Here is a 17,002-nt window from a genome sequence, read left to right as displayed (position 1 = left end):
CTCTAAATAGAAACATGATGTCAAACTTAAGTAAATTAATTGCAAACTGGAGTAATGAGGATGGCTAGTTCTACCCAGGTAATAACTGGAGGCAATTTTAACCTGGCACCAACAACCTGGGCTCGAACTGGCAATCTTCCGATTACAAGACGAACTGCCAACTCTTGAGCCACAATCGCCCATATGAGTAGTACAAGCCAGATTGTTTTATTTAGCAAAACTGATTAATAGTTAAATATTATTGTTGAGGGGCACAGACAGGACTCTGCACGCACACACATTTAAAAAAATTGCGTCAACAAAAGGGCACTTTGGGCACCTACCAGGAAAGGGACAGGTGTTCAAGCCCCCCCTTTGCATGTGTCAAAGTATATTTTAAATATTTATTCAATTCTTTTCCAAACCCCAGCAGCTTTCTGTTCTAAGTTTTGAGTCTCTACTAAAATAAAAATAAAAGCACTCTAAGTTCTTTGTTTTTATTCAATAAGCAGCAAAGCTATATACTATTTTTGTGAACTGTGACTTTCCCCTGTTAACCTTTGATCACCCCCTCACCTGTATGTCATCATCCACATGTGTCTTATCAGTTTGCATTTGCCTTTCCTCACTGTTTTGAGTCAAAAACTTAACCAGCCTAAACATTTGGACTGTTTTTGTTGTAACCCACAAAAATCCCTTTTGCCCAGAATGCAATACCACCAAAAGGTAAGGTGTCTATCCTGTGCTGGCACTTTTAAATTTAAGCCAGAGATCAAAAGCCCTGCGTCCTATGATAACTTGGCCATAGTACATGTCAGTCTGTCATAAATTCTGCTGTAATCTTGCTCTTCTTTTTTCACCTCATTATATGACTCTATCTCAGTTATAAACCCCAGTGTGGTTCATTATGGTTTCATCCTGTGCAGATAGTAGGCTACATATGAACTAAAAATGTTAATGATGATGCTCATGATACTCCCCTGTGCCAGTGAAAACTCGATTTGATGTCTTTTGTTGTCTTTTCTTTGGCTACACTGCAAAGAATGTTAGTGATCCAGTTTGATGGAGTTGGAATAACAGCTCCCTCTGGTGTCTGTAGTATGAATAAATTCAGCAATCACTCATTTTGAGGCATGTACTCCACTCTGAGAAGACAGCGTTTAATGTAGTTTTCTTTGACAAATATTATATGTTAACTTCTCTATGCTCTACTCTGCCGATGACCTTACATCAGCAAGGTGCTTTTAAGCCCCCTCCCCGACCCTCTGTGACTGTAGTTTGGTAAGATGCTAAGATCTTCCGTGCACAAATAGATGTTATATCTGCACTTATAATCAAAAAAGACCTGCATTCCCTCCCTTCTGGCCCACTGTACAGCACTGTAAAAAGTGAAGGAGGGCATGCATTTTGGACTTTTAACTGTATTTTCATTAGTTTTACGCTATTTATAGACATTTAAAATGACACCTGTTTTTCACTATCTATTATTGAAATACAACTTTGTTTTATAATTGCAAGACAGCCTGGGAAATAAGCCACCAGAATTCTTTCTTTAGTTTTTACATTTAATTCTTACAATAAAGATTTGTGATATTATATTATATTATATTATATTATATTATATTATATTATATTATATTATATTATATTATATTATATTATATTTGACCTTGTTGTTTTACACCGGAAGTATTACATACGTTACCAGCGCGTTGTAACTTCCGGTGTGCCATAATACCGCTGCGCATATTTCAGGTTTGTTTGACCATTTCATTCGCTCGGTCAATAATTTTAAAGTTAACTGCATTTATGCTTTCAGTTTTAGATATGCACACGCCTATATGTGTGTAATTGATTAACATTATTGGCAATATGAGTAGTTTCTTTCAACACCATCTTATTAGCTGTTGAAGTTGTTTAGCAGTGATTCCCCATGTTAGCTTTCGCTAACTAACGTTTAGTAGCTAGCTTGTTAGCATCCACCGCTTTAGTCAGCCGATTTAGCAAGAAGTCGCTTTTCGACTGTTGCTCTATGTATATATATAAACTTAATATTGGGTATTTTATTTTTGGTGGCGACCTGTACGTGTCTAACTACACTTGGTTGGCGTCTCTGATATATGAAAGTGGTAAAAATGACTGACGGCTGAGCAACACTTGAACTCTCCGACACACTGCACCAGGGCATTAAACAGCGTGTACACAGTGTATGTTATGTCCACCGGCTAAAATTGGAAATCCGCAAGTCTTTCATTGTCTTCCGTTACTTTATTTAATTATTTCAAAAGCCGTAATCAGTTTTTTATTAGTAGTTGTCCAAAGCAAAGACGGGGGTGGGATTCTGAAGCGTTGATCCTAATTCAGTTGAATGGTAAATTAAATCAGTAATTAACAAATGGTAAGCCCCTTTCTCTGATTCAAACAAAGCTAAGCTAAGGAGACAGTACTGAACCCTCTGTGTGTTTGTGTTGCAAAGCAGGCGGTGGAGAGCAGACGCCGATGGGGGACGAAAAAGACACCTGGAAAGTTAAAACTCTTGATGAAATCTTACTAGAGAAGAAACGCAGAAAAGAATTACAAGAGAAAACTGATCCGAAACGCCAGAAAAATGTAAAGTATCTAAAAGCTAATATACACTCTATGTTACACATGCATGCTGACACAGAATGCAACAAACAGATTTGTGAATTAATGTCTTAGGTCTCAGTTATTGTCATGTTAGCATTTTTATCTTAAAACCCAGATGTTAATTTAGGATTGGAATATAGAATTTATTAAGAAACATAGCCTAATTAATTTTGTCTAAACATTAGTGAAGTTGCTAAATACAAAAATGTTGTGGTCTTTTTTTGTATGTTAGCCCTCTTGTACTCACTGTCTTCTTGTAGGCTTTAACCCCAAATTCTGGATTTCTTGTCTTGGCCAGTTCTCAAAGGGCCTTGCTTCACAGGCGGATGATCGGGAAGCCAAACGAGACACTCCGGAGGAAGGAGAACTTCGGGATCAAAGAATGGAAATAACAATTCGTAACTCGCCATATGCACGTCAAGACTCAATGGAGGACAGGTACTTGGAAGTTGGGGGAAATTATGAGTGGGTAAACTGATCCATGACTTTTTCTTCTTTTTTTTAAATGTGGAAATTAGTATACATAACCAGCAGAAGCTACTATAACATACAGCTAGCATGCAGGTTAGCAGCAATAACTTATTACAAAGTTATAAGAGCTTAAAGCTGCTGTATAATGTTAATTCAGGTCACGTTTTTTTGTTGTTGTTGTTGTTGGGCTTTTTTTGTTATTGTGCGGCAAAGCAAATTTGCTGTATCAGTTGGGACAGCACAACAATACAGAGGACACACTAAACATGCAATGCAAAATTACAACATAAGGGCAAAAAATTATGAACATGCAAAATATAGTACAATACAGTACAGAGTACTATAAATAATATAATTAATATAAATAGTAGCAGATTATTGACTTTTAAGTAGTCTGCTATTGCTTATAAGTGGTTATAAAGCCAATTCTGAACAGATTTATTTTATTTTATTTTTTTAGTGGAATGATCCATAAGGGTATTAGACAGATATTGGTTCTGAATTGGTGCAACTCTCCACACAATGTTTTCTTTGTTTCTTTTAGAGGGGAAGAAGACGAATCACTAGCAATTAAGCCTCCACAGCAAATAGCAAGAAAGGACAAATCTCACCACAGAAAAGAGGAGAAGCGAAAAGATAAAAGACGTCATCGCAGTCACTCAGCTGAAGGAGGTTCAGAGACTCTGCTTCACATGTTTTACAGATACATATTTTTATTTTTAGGGCTGTTTTTTCATGTCTGTTTGTTACTTAAACAGCAGGAAAACATGCACGACTCAAAGATAAAGAAAAAGAGCGCGAAAGCGATCGCAGGAAACGTCACTGGGAAGAGGACAAAGCCCGGCGAGACTGGGAAAGGCAGAAAAGAAGGGAACAGGCCAGAGCTCATTCACGTAGAGAGAGGTGAGCACCAACTTTGGCCAGAAGTAAATAATCTCATGTCAGTTCAGATAATTTCTGATAATTTTGCCTCTTTGATATTGTCAACGCTAACTTGTTTGAAAATCTGTTTTGTTGAACTTTTGTTGATTGCATGTCAGAATGTTAAATCCTGTCAGCGCTAATGTGTTTGATCCTTTAAAAAAACACTAATTTTATATGTGATGTTTTTTTTTTAATTAAATAAAGACATGAAACATAAATAATTCAAGTTAATACTTAACTACTGTCCATTTAAAGAAACCAAAGAAAGCAGTGACAAGAGTGAACTTTGGATTATCCAAACAGACCTCCAGTGGACTCTGCTGGGTTTTTTTTGGATCACAGGGACCGACTGGAGCAGCTCGAGCGCCAGCGGGAGCGTGACCGAAAGCTCTGGGAACAGCAGAAAGAACAACGAGAGCTAAAAGACCGGGAGAGGAGGGCTGAAGAGCGACGCAAAGAAAGAGGGACTCGACGAGAAGGTCAGTGAGTGTAACTAAACATGGTGTCCTTTCCCAGCTGTGTAATTTCAACACAGAAGAAGAGTCATAATTTTATTCTCATGTAACTGGGGAAGCAAATGTATTTAAGCAAGTAAGCAAATGTCTCAAAATGCTAAACTGTGACTTGATGGATTGGGATTTTTAGACCCTGCAGCCTGTCAGGCAAACCTGCATCAGTGATTACCTAATTAATTTTTCTCATCTAAAGTGCCATCTCGGATGCTACCTGAGGAATATGATGACAAGCCAAAACAAAGTCACCGCAGCCGTAGTCCAGTACGTGTTCCCAGAGAAAGGTCTGATCACAGTGAAACACGGAAAAGCGGATGTGAGTTTTAAATTGTTCTTGTTTTTTTTTTTTTAATCAATGGTTATTGTTGAGACTATTAAGAGATTATTGTGGCTCCAACGTAACTCATACTAATTTTAATTTTTTTCTTTTCTGCAGCATCAAAAGAAGAGAAGCCTGAGAGCAAGGATCTGCTTGCTGATCTGCAGGATATCAGTGATAATGAAAGGAAGACTAGCACTGCAGAATCCTCCCTGGGTGAGTTAAATTGTAACCTACAGATTTAGCAATTAGCAGATGATAATAATAATAATAATAATAATAATAATAATACATTTTATTTATAGGCGCCTTTCAGACCCTCAAGGTCACCTTACAGTAACACGTAAACAATACCATAAAAAACATAAGAAAAATGCATATATAGCAAACATGGTAGATAAAATTTAGACATAAACAGTCATAAAAGTATAAAAGCAAATATAAAAACTGAGCAAGGTAAAAATGGCCTAAGACAGATCAGGTGTATGCAATTCTAAATAGATGAGTTTTGAGTAGTGATTTAAAAGTGGGGAGACAGTGTGTGGTCCGTAGAGCAAGTGGAAGTGCATTCCAAAGTCTCGGGGCAGAACAACTAAAGGCTCTGAGTCCCATGGTAGTCAGGTGAGCAGGTGGAACTGACAGAAGGGAGGCTGAAGAAGAGCGGAGTGTACGAAGGGGTGAGTATGTATGGAGAAGATCGGATAGATATGGAGGAGCAAGGTTATGAAGTGCTTTGAAAGTGAGAAGCAGGATCTTGAAATTGACACGGAGGTGAATTGGGAGCCAATGGAGCTGTTTAAGAACAGGTGTTATATGTTCAGTGGATCTAGTTCTGGAAATAATATGAGCAGCTGTATTTTGAACCAACTGCAATTTATGGAGGGATTTATGAGGTAGACCATAGAGAAGAGAATTACAGTAATCCAGACGAGATGTGACAAGAGCATTGACAAATATGGCGGTACTGTGTAGTGTGAGTGAGGGACGAAGACGGTTATTACGGAGATGAAAGTAGGAAGACCGAGTGATATTATTTATATGTGCTGTGAAAGACAGAGTGCTATCGAGGATGACACCAAGACTCTTAACCTGAGGGGGTGGTGTGACAACAGAGTTATCAATGGATAACGAAAGACTGGTTGGAATTGTAGTCAGTTTTGATCTGGTGCCTATTAAAATGAATTCTGTTTTATTGCCATTAAGTTTAAGAAAGTTAAACTTAATGGATGTCAAAGACTCCACTACAGCAGACGATTAATATTGATAGGGATGTTCGTTGATTGGTCAAACTTGGTAAGACTTCTGATCATCATCAGAAGAATAGGATGACAACAAATATCTACCACAGCTCACTGTGTTAGGAAGGCTCTGTAGATTTGCAATAGGGCTGCACGATTTTGCATAAAATGAGAATCACGATTTTTTGGCTTAGAATTGAGATCACGATTCTCTCACGATTTTCTTTTCCAGTATAAATATTTATTGCACTTATCAACTGCACATCAACTTCGTAACAGTTGAGAATGAACATAAAAACAATAAATAAACATAAAAACAACAAATGTCTCACGTTTTGCTGTTGCCGCAAAATGTTGTACTGCTTGAAATTCCGTCTCCACCGTTGCTCGACACTGCGTGTATAGAGCAGGTAGTGCAACAATAGAAAAATAGTTGCGGGACGGCACTGTGTAGCATTTGTCTAGGGTGTTGATCATTTTCCTAAATCCCTCGTTTTGCACAGTGTTGATGGGAGCCATAATCTTTGGTCAGGTGATAAGTGATAGCCTCCGTAATTTCTTTGTGCCTGCGGGAGTTTGACGGGTATAGGGAAGCGCTGAATAAGGTTCCCGTTATTGATGTTTGGGTGGTTGACCGGGACGGATTTTCTCCTGTCACGTGCTCGCCGTTGTTTTTTCCCTGCTAATTTTAGCATCACACGGCACAGCTTCTGTGTCACGTGGTATAAGGCTCCGCCCTTGTCATTTGTTGAGCAGGAAGAGTGAGCGCTTGTTTTCATGCAGATTACGTCCCAGATCAAAATGCGGTACAATCGTGGTCGTCGTCTTTTTTTTTATTTTTATATTAATCGTTGTCATTTAGAAATGAGATCGCACATAGGTATGAATCGAGATCGCGATTTTCTAACGATTAATCGTGCAGCCCTAATTTGCAGTTAATTTCCAGTTTTTAAACAGTTTTTTTATCTTTCCTTATTTCATTTAGCATCAGCGTCTGTTTCTGAGGAAGAGGAAGATGAGGAGGAAGATGAAGAAGAGTCCAGCAGCCAGAGTGAGGGTGAAGAAGAAGAAGAGGAGGAATCTGCTTCAGGCTCAGGGCGGTCTGAGCAGAGTGCAGGTACAAATATTTGTGGCCCATACGGTTCTATCACTGCCATCAGATGCTTATCAAAGTGGCTTTCTTCCTCTCAGAAGACGTGAGTGAGGACGAGCAGTCTGGGGAAGATTTTGAACAGGAGAGGGAAAATGGAAATCACATACCTGCAGGTGAGTAAACCTCAGATATCAAAGAGAGTAGAAATCATATTTGGAGAAGTAGAGAGTTGTTTTTTTTTCTTAGCTTTTTATACCCAGCCAGGACTCTAACACTGCAGACTGTGCCTTTAAGAAACAATCGCACCACCATAAGGGCAAAACACAGAAATAGTATGAAATAGTATTCAGGCAAGAATGAAAAAAAAGTTCCTTAAATTAAGCCCTTTACTTTACTTTAGTTTTATATTCGGTAATTAGATGACATCAAGGCATCTGTATAGCTAGATTTTATCAGCCAAATGTTACTGTGCAAAAAATTCAGTACTGTTAAAAATGTACAGGATTTTCACATTTAAGAGAACACATTTTCTGATGGTGTTTTGAAGATGTGTATAGATTTTTTTATTTGATTGTTTTGACCTTATGTCACTAAATTAATTACAACATTAGCATGGCAAAAGAAAAGAATCTTTAAAGTCATCATTTTTAACTCAAACTATGGCTGTTTTTTGTTTTTAACTACTGTGCTTTAGTAATGATGCAAAATAAATACTCTCTGTAGCACATTCATAAATGACTAAACTTCTGATAAAAACTCCCCTCGATCACAATCTACACAACATTATCGCCACAAGCTAAAAATGGAAAAGTCATCAGCATCACTAATGAGGCACGTTTTGGTGGCTGATGGGTCACACCTCAGGTGTGTGTGACTGTGCTGTGGATGTTCCTCTCATATCTGAGAAGTTTGCTGAATGAGCATTTGTGTACAAATCACACATTGTTTGGAGTTTATTCATCTGAAAATTCCAGTAATTTAAATTTTCTGACATAATTTTGAGAGATCTTATCTTAATTTCATGGAAAACGAATATTGTACATATTGGAATGTCTTCTTGATTGCTCCATCACATGGCTGTTTTTGTGCAGAGTTGGGATTCTTGTCCTGCTTTTGGACAGCTTTTCCTGTGCTGTGTCACATTTATGAACCATGTTACTGGGAAACTATTCTTTATCTCATCCAACCGATGAGCGAAGTGGGTGTTGTCTTGCTATCCCTAAATGATTCCCCAAAATTGCTGCTACTCCTAAAGTAGAGGTTCCCAAAGTGTGGGGCGCAGAGCCATTGCGGGGGGGGGGGCAGTATGAAAAGAAAGGGGGAAAAAAATGAATGCTTGGATGAATGCTTCCAAGCCAAAGACTAGAAAATATGATGAAGCATATCTTCCCTTTGGCTTTACATGCAAAAGTGCCAAGGTAGGTCTCCCCTGCAGAGTTTGTTTTCCTTACAGACAAACAGTATCCCACATTCTTGATTTTTAGTTCACAAACACTTCTTATAATGACTAACTGCTCCTGAAATTTTGGCGATGTTAGCTGTTTATACAGTAAAGTTACAGTGGGATACAAATAATATCAGGCTGATCCTGCCACCATTTGTTCCCCCGGTTCAAATCACGGACAAACAGTATCCCGCAGCTGTTTGTTTTTGAACCCATTTTGCACATGGAGGCATTTTTTTGAAAAATGTATTGATAGCAATGTTGAATATTATTACACAGAAAAACAACTACATGTAAAATTACGCCGTGACGTCTCTGCCTTTCTAAATGGAGGGACAGTAACTGCGTGTGTATATGTAAGCGTGTAAAAACTGAAGATAGTCAGATTAACAGTAGCAGTATTTTGTCTATCTGTTATTGTAGAAATTCATCTCATGTAAACAATAACATGGCGCACAGCGTGACGTCAAAAAAGGCACACACCTTTGATGTTGCGTGACAAACTCCGTATTCCTCATCCACATGTAAACGCAAAAACAGAGTTTTCGAAAATCTCCAACCTGGCAGGAGTTTTTCAAAATCTTGTAAAACAAGATTTTGTAATACTAAATTGTAATGTATTCATTTAAAATGCATACCTTATTTATAACATGTAACCGTTTACCACACAGTACCAGAGTCCCGTTTTGACCATGACTCAGAAGAGAGTGGTGAGGACATGGAGGAGGAGGAGGAGGAGGAGGAAGATGAGGAGGAAGAAGAAGCAGGAGAGGGGGAACCCACCCCTCACTCTCAAACTCATTCCCGTTCAGCCACTCCAGAAGGGAACTACATCCCAGAGTCTCCCCCAGTCTCACCTGTGGAGCTGAAGAAGGAGCTGCCCAAATATCTGCCGGCTTTTCAGGTTAGGGTCACAAATGTTGCGCATCATCCATATGAGCGCAAATTATGGATGTATGTTATTATTTTTGGCCCATTTTCTGTATGTTATAATCTTGACTTGCATTTTGTGTTCAGGGTTGCCGCAGTGTTGAGGAATTTCAGTGTTTGAATCGCATAGAGGAGGGAACCTACGGCGTGGTGTACAGAGCCAAGGACAAAAAGACCGGTATGAAAAGAAAGATACTCATCTATTTGCTTTTGTGCTCTTCAGCTGGGTTTATTGTTTTTAGTAAAACTGACTATAGTATCATGTTCACAGATGAGATTGTTGCGCTGAAAAGGCTGAAGATGGAGAAGGAGAAGGAGGGCTTTCCCATCACATCTTTAAGAGAAATCAATACAATTCTCAAAGCTCAACATCCAAACATTGTCACAGTAAGGGTAAGAAAACATTTTGATATTTGCTTAGCGATTAACATTTCACCATTTACAGCTTCTACTAATGATTTGTACATACAACTAATCCTTTCCTATCAGGAAATAGTTGTTGGAAGCAATATGGACAAGATCTACATTGTGATGAACTATGTAGAACATGATCTGAAGAGTCTGATGGAAACAATGAAGCAGCCCTTCCTGCCAGGTAGAATGGATACATTGCTTGAATCCATTTTCGTGTATGTCTGTGTGAGAGAAAGGTTGAAAAAAGATCTTCTGACTTCAGTAGAATGTAAGATCTCATAGATGTTTCTTTGCTTCTGGGTTTACCTCTGAAGGTAGTTAACTGTACAATGTGCCACCTTCTCTTCCAGGAGAAGTAAAGACTCTGATGATTCAGTTGCTCCGAGGAGTCCGACACCTCCACGATAATTGGATTCTTCACCGTGATCTGAAGACGTCCAATTTGCTGCTGAGCCACAAGGGTATTCTCAAGGTATACCAGGAGAGCAATTCTAACTCTGAGGGACTAATGGTGTGGTAACGTTAGGCTACGTTCACACTGCAGGCGAAAGCGCATCAAGTCCGACTTTTTTGACCCTGTGCGACCTATATCCGATCATGGTATGACAGTGTGAACAGCACAAATCCAACATTTTAAAAACCGATCTGGGTCACTTTCGTATGTGGTACTGAATCAGATACATATCTGATGTTTTAGAACGCAACTGCTGTTTGAATGGTCAGGTCGCATTAAATCAGTCTTTTACGTCACTGACACAAGACAGACGCCAATTATCAGTGCCGGAAAAGCGCCCGAGAAGACATCGTGAACGCTTCTTGGCCATCCAGTGAAACTGTTGGGAAGACGATGTTGGAGAAACGTGAACATGTTATTTGTACTGTATAATCTGCAGATTCTGACAGAAATCAGCAACTATCCTTTGAAGCACCGCTCCTCTAAAACAGCAATAAGGATAATTATTAGGCCATATGTAAATAACAAAATAACTTTATAACTTAAAGCAAAATTCTAAATGTAAAGTCAGAAACAAGTCTTTATATTAAGGGCCATCAGTCAAACAATACTGTTTGCTCTGGGTCTAAATAGAGCGCGTTGTGTGTGACGTCTTCTTTTGCACATGCTTTGAGGGTTCACACTAGAGTGCGTTTGCTGTCGCATTTTATTTGTAGTGTCAACAAGCAGACAAAAAAAATCGGATTTGATCAAAAAATCGGAATTGACCTGCAGTGTGAACGAAACCTGAGACACTGATAGTTGGTTTATCACTAGTCTTCATTAAGAACAGTCACTAGATGACAACACTTAAAAGTCCTGGTTTGACTCTTAAATACTGTCTCACTTTTTTTACATTTTTTTTTTATCTTTCACATTTGTTTTTAAAGCATAGTAATGGAGGAAATCCAAAAGGTGATTTCATTAATCTGTCTTTCCAACAAGCTAGCAGCGTGAACACAGTTGCATAAACAACACATGATTAGTAGAATTCAATTAGAGCATGAATTTCTGGCAAAGTGTAGTGAAGACTGGGTCCATGTGTAAATAAACAAAATTTTTACAGACACTTGTTGGCGTGAATTTTATGCAAATTGGCAGTAGATAATGTGAATTACACTCGATTGTGTAATTTTTTTTCAAATTGAATATGACTCCCTGCTGCCAGGATTTGCAGTCATTTGATTTCTTCTTTAATGGTCAGATGATTTTGATATAAACATCTTTAATGCTGAAATACTGTTATTTAGCCCAAACTAGAGCATTTCAAAGGTCTCCTCATCCGTCTTGGATTGTAGATTGGTGACTTTGGTTTGGCCCGGGAGTACGGTTCCCCCCTGAAGCCTTACACCCCGGTGGTGGTTACCCTGTGGTACAGATCGCCTGAGCTGCTGCTTGGAGCCAAGGTGAGAATTCAAATTCACACACTGCAGGAGTCTGATGAATCCTGAATACAATAGCTGAAACTACAGACAGTAAAGTGATGGCCTTTCATAGATAATAGTTACATCATCCTGACTGATTGTTTTACACAAAGGCATATCTCTCCAATAGAAGACAACATCTGTTGAGCATTTGGCTTGTAACACACCAAATACCACAAAATGCTATTAGAGTTTTACATTGCATGATTTATGCCGTCAGACGGCAGAGGCCTAGCGACCCATCAGTGTGAATCCACTTTCACATAAACTCCAGGAGGAACGTGCCAGGCAGACAGTCTACTTTATGTTTCTGTGGACTGCCACTGTGTTTGTTCTTCTCTCCGCAGGAATACTCCACAGCTGTGGACATGTGGTCAGTGGGCTGCATATTTGGCGAGCTTCTCACCCAGAAGCCTCTCTTCCCTGGAAAATCTGAAATTGACCAAATTAACAAGATTTTCAAGGTAAATGCTTTCATTTGTGCTTATAAAAGGTGGGGTATTGTCACTATAAATATTAAAGCTTTTCTTTTTACTGCTTGTAAGGTTTTCTGTCAGAGTGCAGTTCTGCAGTGAACCACAGGGTGGAGCTGCTGGTAGCTGTCACCCCAGATGATGTTGTTATACCTTACACTAAATGATCTAAATTAGGCATAACAGCAATATGAAGCGATGTTACCTGGGCCTCCCATGTTGTTGTTACCAGTGATCAGTTTTGAAATGCACCAAGGACTGGCTACTTGCCACTTCTGCAGTTAATGAGCACATCAGCCAAACTGGGAATCTCTCGTGTCCACTTTTTGTTTTTGTTTTGTTTTTTTGGGGGAGTGGACTAAAAGTATGTCTGCTGACTTGTCTGTGTTGACTCTAGGATCTAGGGTCGCCCAGCGAGAAGATCTGGCCCGGCTACAGCGAGCTGCCCGCTGTGAAGAAGATGACTTTCACAGAATACCCCTACAACAACCTGCGAAAGCGCTTTGGAGCACTGCTGTCAGACCAAGGCTTTGACCTCATGAACAAGTAGGATTTTTAGAGACTTTTTTTTACTCTTGCATAAGAAACATAACTCCTTTCACTGCACTGCAGTCAGGTTGTAGTATTGCAGCTATTGTCTGTTTTCATGTGTCTGTAGATTCTGTGTTTTCAAAAGATACTAAAGAGGTTATAAACCATAAAGACACCATTTGAAAAGAAAGGTCAAATACATTATAAATTAGCCATTTTTAAGGAATAGAGAATAAGTCCCATAGACTTGTGTAAATATTTGATGGCAAATTTTCAGTGTCGAGAGAACACATATCACTGGTATACAGTGATGAAGAGCATGTATTAGGTAACAATCAGCATGGCTCCTGCAGTGGAAATTGCCTTACTTGGACGAACCCTTTTCTACCCTGTCAAATTCTGTTACTCTTTCCACAGCTTTTTATTTAGTCGGTGCACTTCTGGCAAGCTTTCTTAAAACATGACAGCAGTAGTGGATATATCCCAGCAGGAGTCCAGTTCCATCCCCCTTGTTCCGTTTCACACACACGCACTCACCATGGTGACGCTCCACAGTACAGGAAAATGTTTTAGAAAACACACATTTAATAGGGAAAATCAGTGATGGCTTCATAATTCTTTCTCTCACATTCCAAAGATCAGCATTGTTCTGCACTGCGCAGATGAGCTTCTCAACTCTCCTCTCAGGTCTTTAACCAGCCACAGAAACTTTTCTCTACACCTGTAAATGACAAAACCATGCTGGTCAGCTAGCTCCCAGCTGCAGAGGATGGTAACAACATGTTTGCTGTGCTGCTGTGTGAGGAACCACAATTTGGTGGAAATTTGGTTCATTTCCAAAATTGCTGAAACTTCAGCTGTCAGTGTACAACACGTAGGGAAGTGCTGTTAGAAAAGCTTCACAACGGAGCAGTACAGAGAAACTTTGGAGGTGTATCTGGCAGGTTGACATTGCAGAGCAATGGTTTTTTTGGTTGTTGTTTGCAATATCACACCTCTCCTGTGTGTGAAAGCATTTGAAGACCCAGATTCAGTGTCTAACTGAAGGAGGTTTCAATTCACAACTCTTTAACCTGTTATACGTTTACCATTTCAACATGTAGTAGTTAAGAGATCCCAATTTTAATCCTCCTAGAGAGCCAGAATCCTGCCTGTTTTCTGTCCTGTTTCTATCCTGTTAGATAATGAGTTTCCATTACCTGGTGTCCCGTGCATAAATAGGACCGTAGTCCTCAAATGAAAAGCAGCTGGGTCCTCAGTCAAGAAAAGGAACAAGCTTACAGGACAGGAAGAGTGCACATTTTTGTAATTCCATAACAAAATGGTGCATTGGACACAAGTAGCAGGTTTTGTCTTATGTTGCTAGTATAGTGCTCTTGTCTTCTAGACCTGGTGTCTGTCTAATCCCAGCCATTAATCCTCCTGTAGATATCCTCTCACGTTAAATTAGAGATCATTTGTTTTGTAAAATCTTTTATGTTTAATGTCTGCACTCACTTACGGAGGGTTCCCCTCAGACACAGTCTGAGTCTGTGTTGCTCCTGTCATGTATAATTCCGACTGTTTGCAGAAACTCTCTGGCCTTTGGCATCAGCACCACACCTTGTGTTCAGACTGTGTCACTACAGGGCCTGTTATACACTGTTATACACTAAACACTAAACATTTTTGTTCTTTGACTATGTAAGAGTAACTTTGCAGAATAATCAGAGTGATCCTTGTTAATATTATTTGGGGACGTTGAAGATTAGGTGGGTAGTCCTTCTGTAGACAACCATATTGTGAATATGAATTTTTTGACATCATTTAGAGTAGAAAAAGTAGGGAAAACAACGGTGAAATGGAGCTTTTCGAGCATTTTGATGCCAGTTATATGCCAGCGTTACTCAGTGTGACTGTGACCCAATAAAGTAAAAGTCAGCTGGCACATGTGTAATCTTCAAATGTTCGCATCAGACACAACCATCAGCAGGACTTTGATTACACAGAAACCATTAATTAGCTGTTAGGCGCTGTTAACTTACAGCAACCTGTAAAGCTGCGTCAATCCCATCCATGCATGCGTCATTCTGCTGGCCATTTCTCGTCACTATTTTTTGGCCATGGCACAGAAAGATCGCTCCTTCATGGTTAATCCTACCTACAGAGCCCTGATTGGTTTTCCAACTGTGGAACTGGCCTTCATTGAGCTAAAAGGCAGACCCGTTTGAATAGCAGAGAAAAAAAAAACCTGAGGTGAGAGCAGGTCTGGCAGTTTTGTCCACACAAGAAGCCTGAGTTCTCCGAGGCAGTTTGGCATCTCTGATGAAACGCTGCTAAAACATAAGTTTAAAATTATTATTGATTGTTTTCCAGGTTCCTCACCTACTGCCCCAGTAAGAGGATTTCATCAGATGAGGCTCTCAAACATGAGTACTTCAGGGAGTCTCCTCTCCCCATTGACTCCTCGATGTTCCCCACCTGGCCGGCTAAGAGCGAGCAGCAGAGGGTGAAGCGAGGCACCAGTCCTCGTCCACCCGAGGGAGGCCTGGGCTACAGTCACCTGGTAAGAGCATTAGGCCTGACTTTTCTCCATTACACACAGCTACCAGGCTTTCTGAACGCTGCCTGTGTTAAATAGATTACAGACCTACAGGCTTCTGCTTTGTGTCCGCGTATTTCCTCCTCGTGTTTTCCATGATGAGCACTTTTTAGTTCCTAATGTTTTCAGCAGTGGTCCGGCTCACCCAGCAGCTTAAGGCCACTACTGAGATTTTTCAGTGGAATTAAGTGTTGGTATTTGCTGCCTTACACGCCAATTAGACCATGACAAGTGTATTTTTGTCTCACTTTTCTTCTCGTCAGGGTGAAAAAAAAGCTTGAGCTTGTGATTAAGTATTTGGAGTGTTAATAATAATAGTCTTAATACAAACTGTTAGTTGTAATCAAATCCGTCATTAAATTCAGGTTAGGAGTTTCCAAAGGTAACTAGAGTCATAAAATAATATTGGTCAGTTTTGTAATAAGCATGTAAGAAGTGCAAGATTTCAAAAGTTTTTGTTAATATTACAAGTTGTGAATGTTTCCATTGTCTCTGTAGGGCGATGATGACCTGAGAGATACTGGCTTCCACCTGACAACCAGCTATCAGGGGGCATCTGCAGTCGGTCCAGGATTCAGCCTCAAGTTCTGAGCCTCAAGCTTCAGGACGCCCAGCTGGAAAACAGGAAAAGATCCAGCAAAGACTCGTGGGACTTCTTGTTTTGTTTTGTTTTTTGTTTGGAACCGGATCGTATCACTGGTTTACAGCTTTAGAGCAGATCAGTATCTGATCATTTACAACTGTTACCACATAGTCAAGACTGTCTCACAGCAAGACTGATGGCTCAAACCTGTTGAATTTCCACTCTTCCTGTTTGGGTTTTTTTTTTTTTTTTTTTTTTTAAATATTAAGCCATTTAACTAACTGAAATGTGACCTTTGTAGCTCTTAAAGAGGAGAAACAACCATAAATCTATTCGAAAGTGTTTCTCTCATGTTTGACTTTTATTTTCCCTTTTATATTTCATGAGAGAGGACCAGGTTTTATAAATGGTTGGTATTTCCTGGCTGCCTGAGCTACTGTATAATGATGCAGCATTTGCTGTGTGTTCCATCCAGCATAATGTTAAAATTTAAATGGGAATGTCAGCTCTCCTGATGACAGGGAACTGATGTTTTTGCTAGAAATAAAGTTTGAAACTTTGTTTTGTCTGCCTTTTTTCCCATATTTATAAACTCTGTCCAAGCTATGCAAACACAACCGCACACTGCCAAAGGAGGGGGAAAAAAATGAAGGGAAGTCGAGCCTGAAAGAAATGCAGCCTTCAAACCAGCTTGGTAGCTGCTGTCCAAAAGTGATGTCATTCCTTGTGCTGCACCACTTTGTCTCAGTACTTTGTTCTTTCAGGGGGAAAAAAAGGCCCCGGCTTGCTTTGCTTTTGTTTTTAAATGACTCTGACTTCAGAATGAAACCAATAAATTCTTTGATTTCGAGCCAAAGAAAAATAAACAGTGCAGCTCTGGTCCCTGCAGGACTGGAACAGGTACTGAAAAAAGGCCCCTCCTGTCCTGGGGCTCGCAGAGCCAGCACTAAATGGAAATATTCATT

At 39.6% G+C, this 17,002-nt stretch overlaps 1 protein-coding gene across 6 annotated transcripts; it reads left to right on the top strand.

Annotated features, from left to right (window-relative positions):
• Positions 1-1,684: 1,684 nt before the first annotated feature.
• Positions 1,685-16,918, top strand: cdk11b (cyclin dependent kinase 11B). 6 transcript variants are annotated; one of them, XM_086276434.1, is made up of 20 exons: positions 1,685-1,734; positions 2,459-2,589; positions 2,906-3,045; positions 3,623-3,750; positions 3,840-3,981; positions 4,306-4,481; positions 4,711-4,830; positions 4,951-5,049; positions 7,057-7,188; positions 7,263-7,337; positions 9,280-9,512; positions 9,626-9,716; positions 9,810-9,931; positions 10,028-10,133; positions 10,303-10,424; positions 11,744-11,851; positions 12,217-12,333; positions 12,740-12,888; positions 15,229-15,418; positions 15,953-16,918. In XM_086276434.1, the coding sequence occupies exons 2-20, from the start codon at positions 2,479-2,481 to the stop codon at positions 16,043-16,045; spliced, it is 2,454 nt and encodes an 817-aa protein (XP_086132560.1). In that variant the 5' UTR covers positions 1,685-1,734; positions 2,459-2,478; the 3' UTR covers positions 16,046-16,918. The 6 variants fall into 6 exon arrangements, with proteins under 6 accessions (XP_086132560.1, XP_086132561.1, XP_086132563.1 ...); XM_086276435.1 differs by having other exon boundaries at positions 3,837-3,981; positions 7,266-7,337; XM_086276437.1 differs by having other exon boundaries at positions 4,345-4,481; positions 15,953-16,916.
• Positions 16,919-17,002: the final 84 nt, after the last annotated feature.

This window comes from Aulonocara sp. 'chitande type north' Nkhata Bay, linkage group LG20, assembly GCF_057382095.1.
Source record: "Aulonocara sp. 'chitande type north' Nkhata Bay isolate Kocher_YH1m ecotype deep benthic linkage group LG20, A_spYH_male_GT1.1, whole genome shotgun sequence".
Taxonomy (NCBI): domain Eukaryota; kingdom Metazoa; phylum Chordata; class Actinopteri; order Cichliformes; family Cichlidae; genus Aulonocara; species Aulonocara sp. 'chitande type north' Nkhata Bay.
Note: the sequence above shows the minus strand (reverse complement) of the source record. Positions and strands in the feature narration are given on the sequence as shown.

What these genes read in the sequence shown, in the direction of transcription:
- cdk11b (XM_086276432.1), top strand. Translation starts at nt 2,479, where the DNA reads ATGGGGGACGAAAAAGACACCTGGAAAGTTAAAACTCTTGATGAAATC. An exon ending in TGAAACACGGAAAAGCGGAT is followed by an intron (nt 4,831 to 4,950) that starts GTGAGTTTTAAA and finishes TCTTTTCTGCAG; the next exon opens with CATCAAAAGAAGAGAAGCCT. An exon ending in AAATTAACAAGATTTTCAAG is followed by an intron (nt 12,334 to 12,739) that starts GTAAATGCTTTC and finishes TGTTGACTCTAG; the next exon opens with GATCTAGGGTCGCCCAGCGA.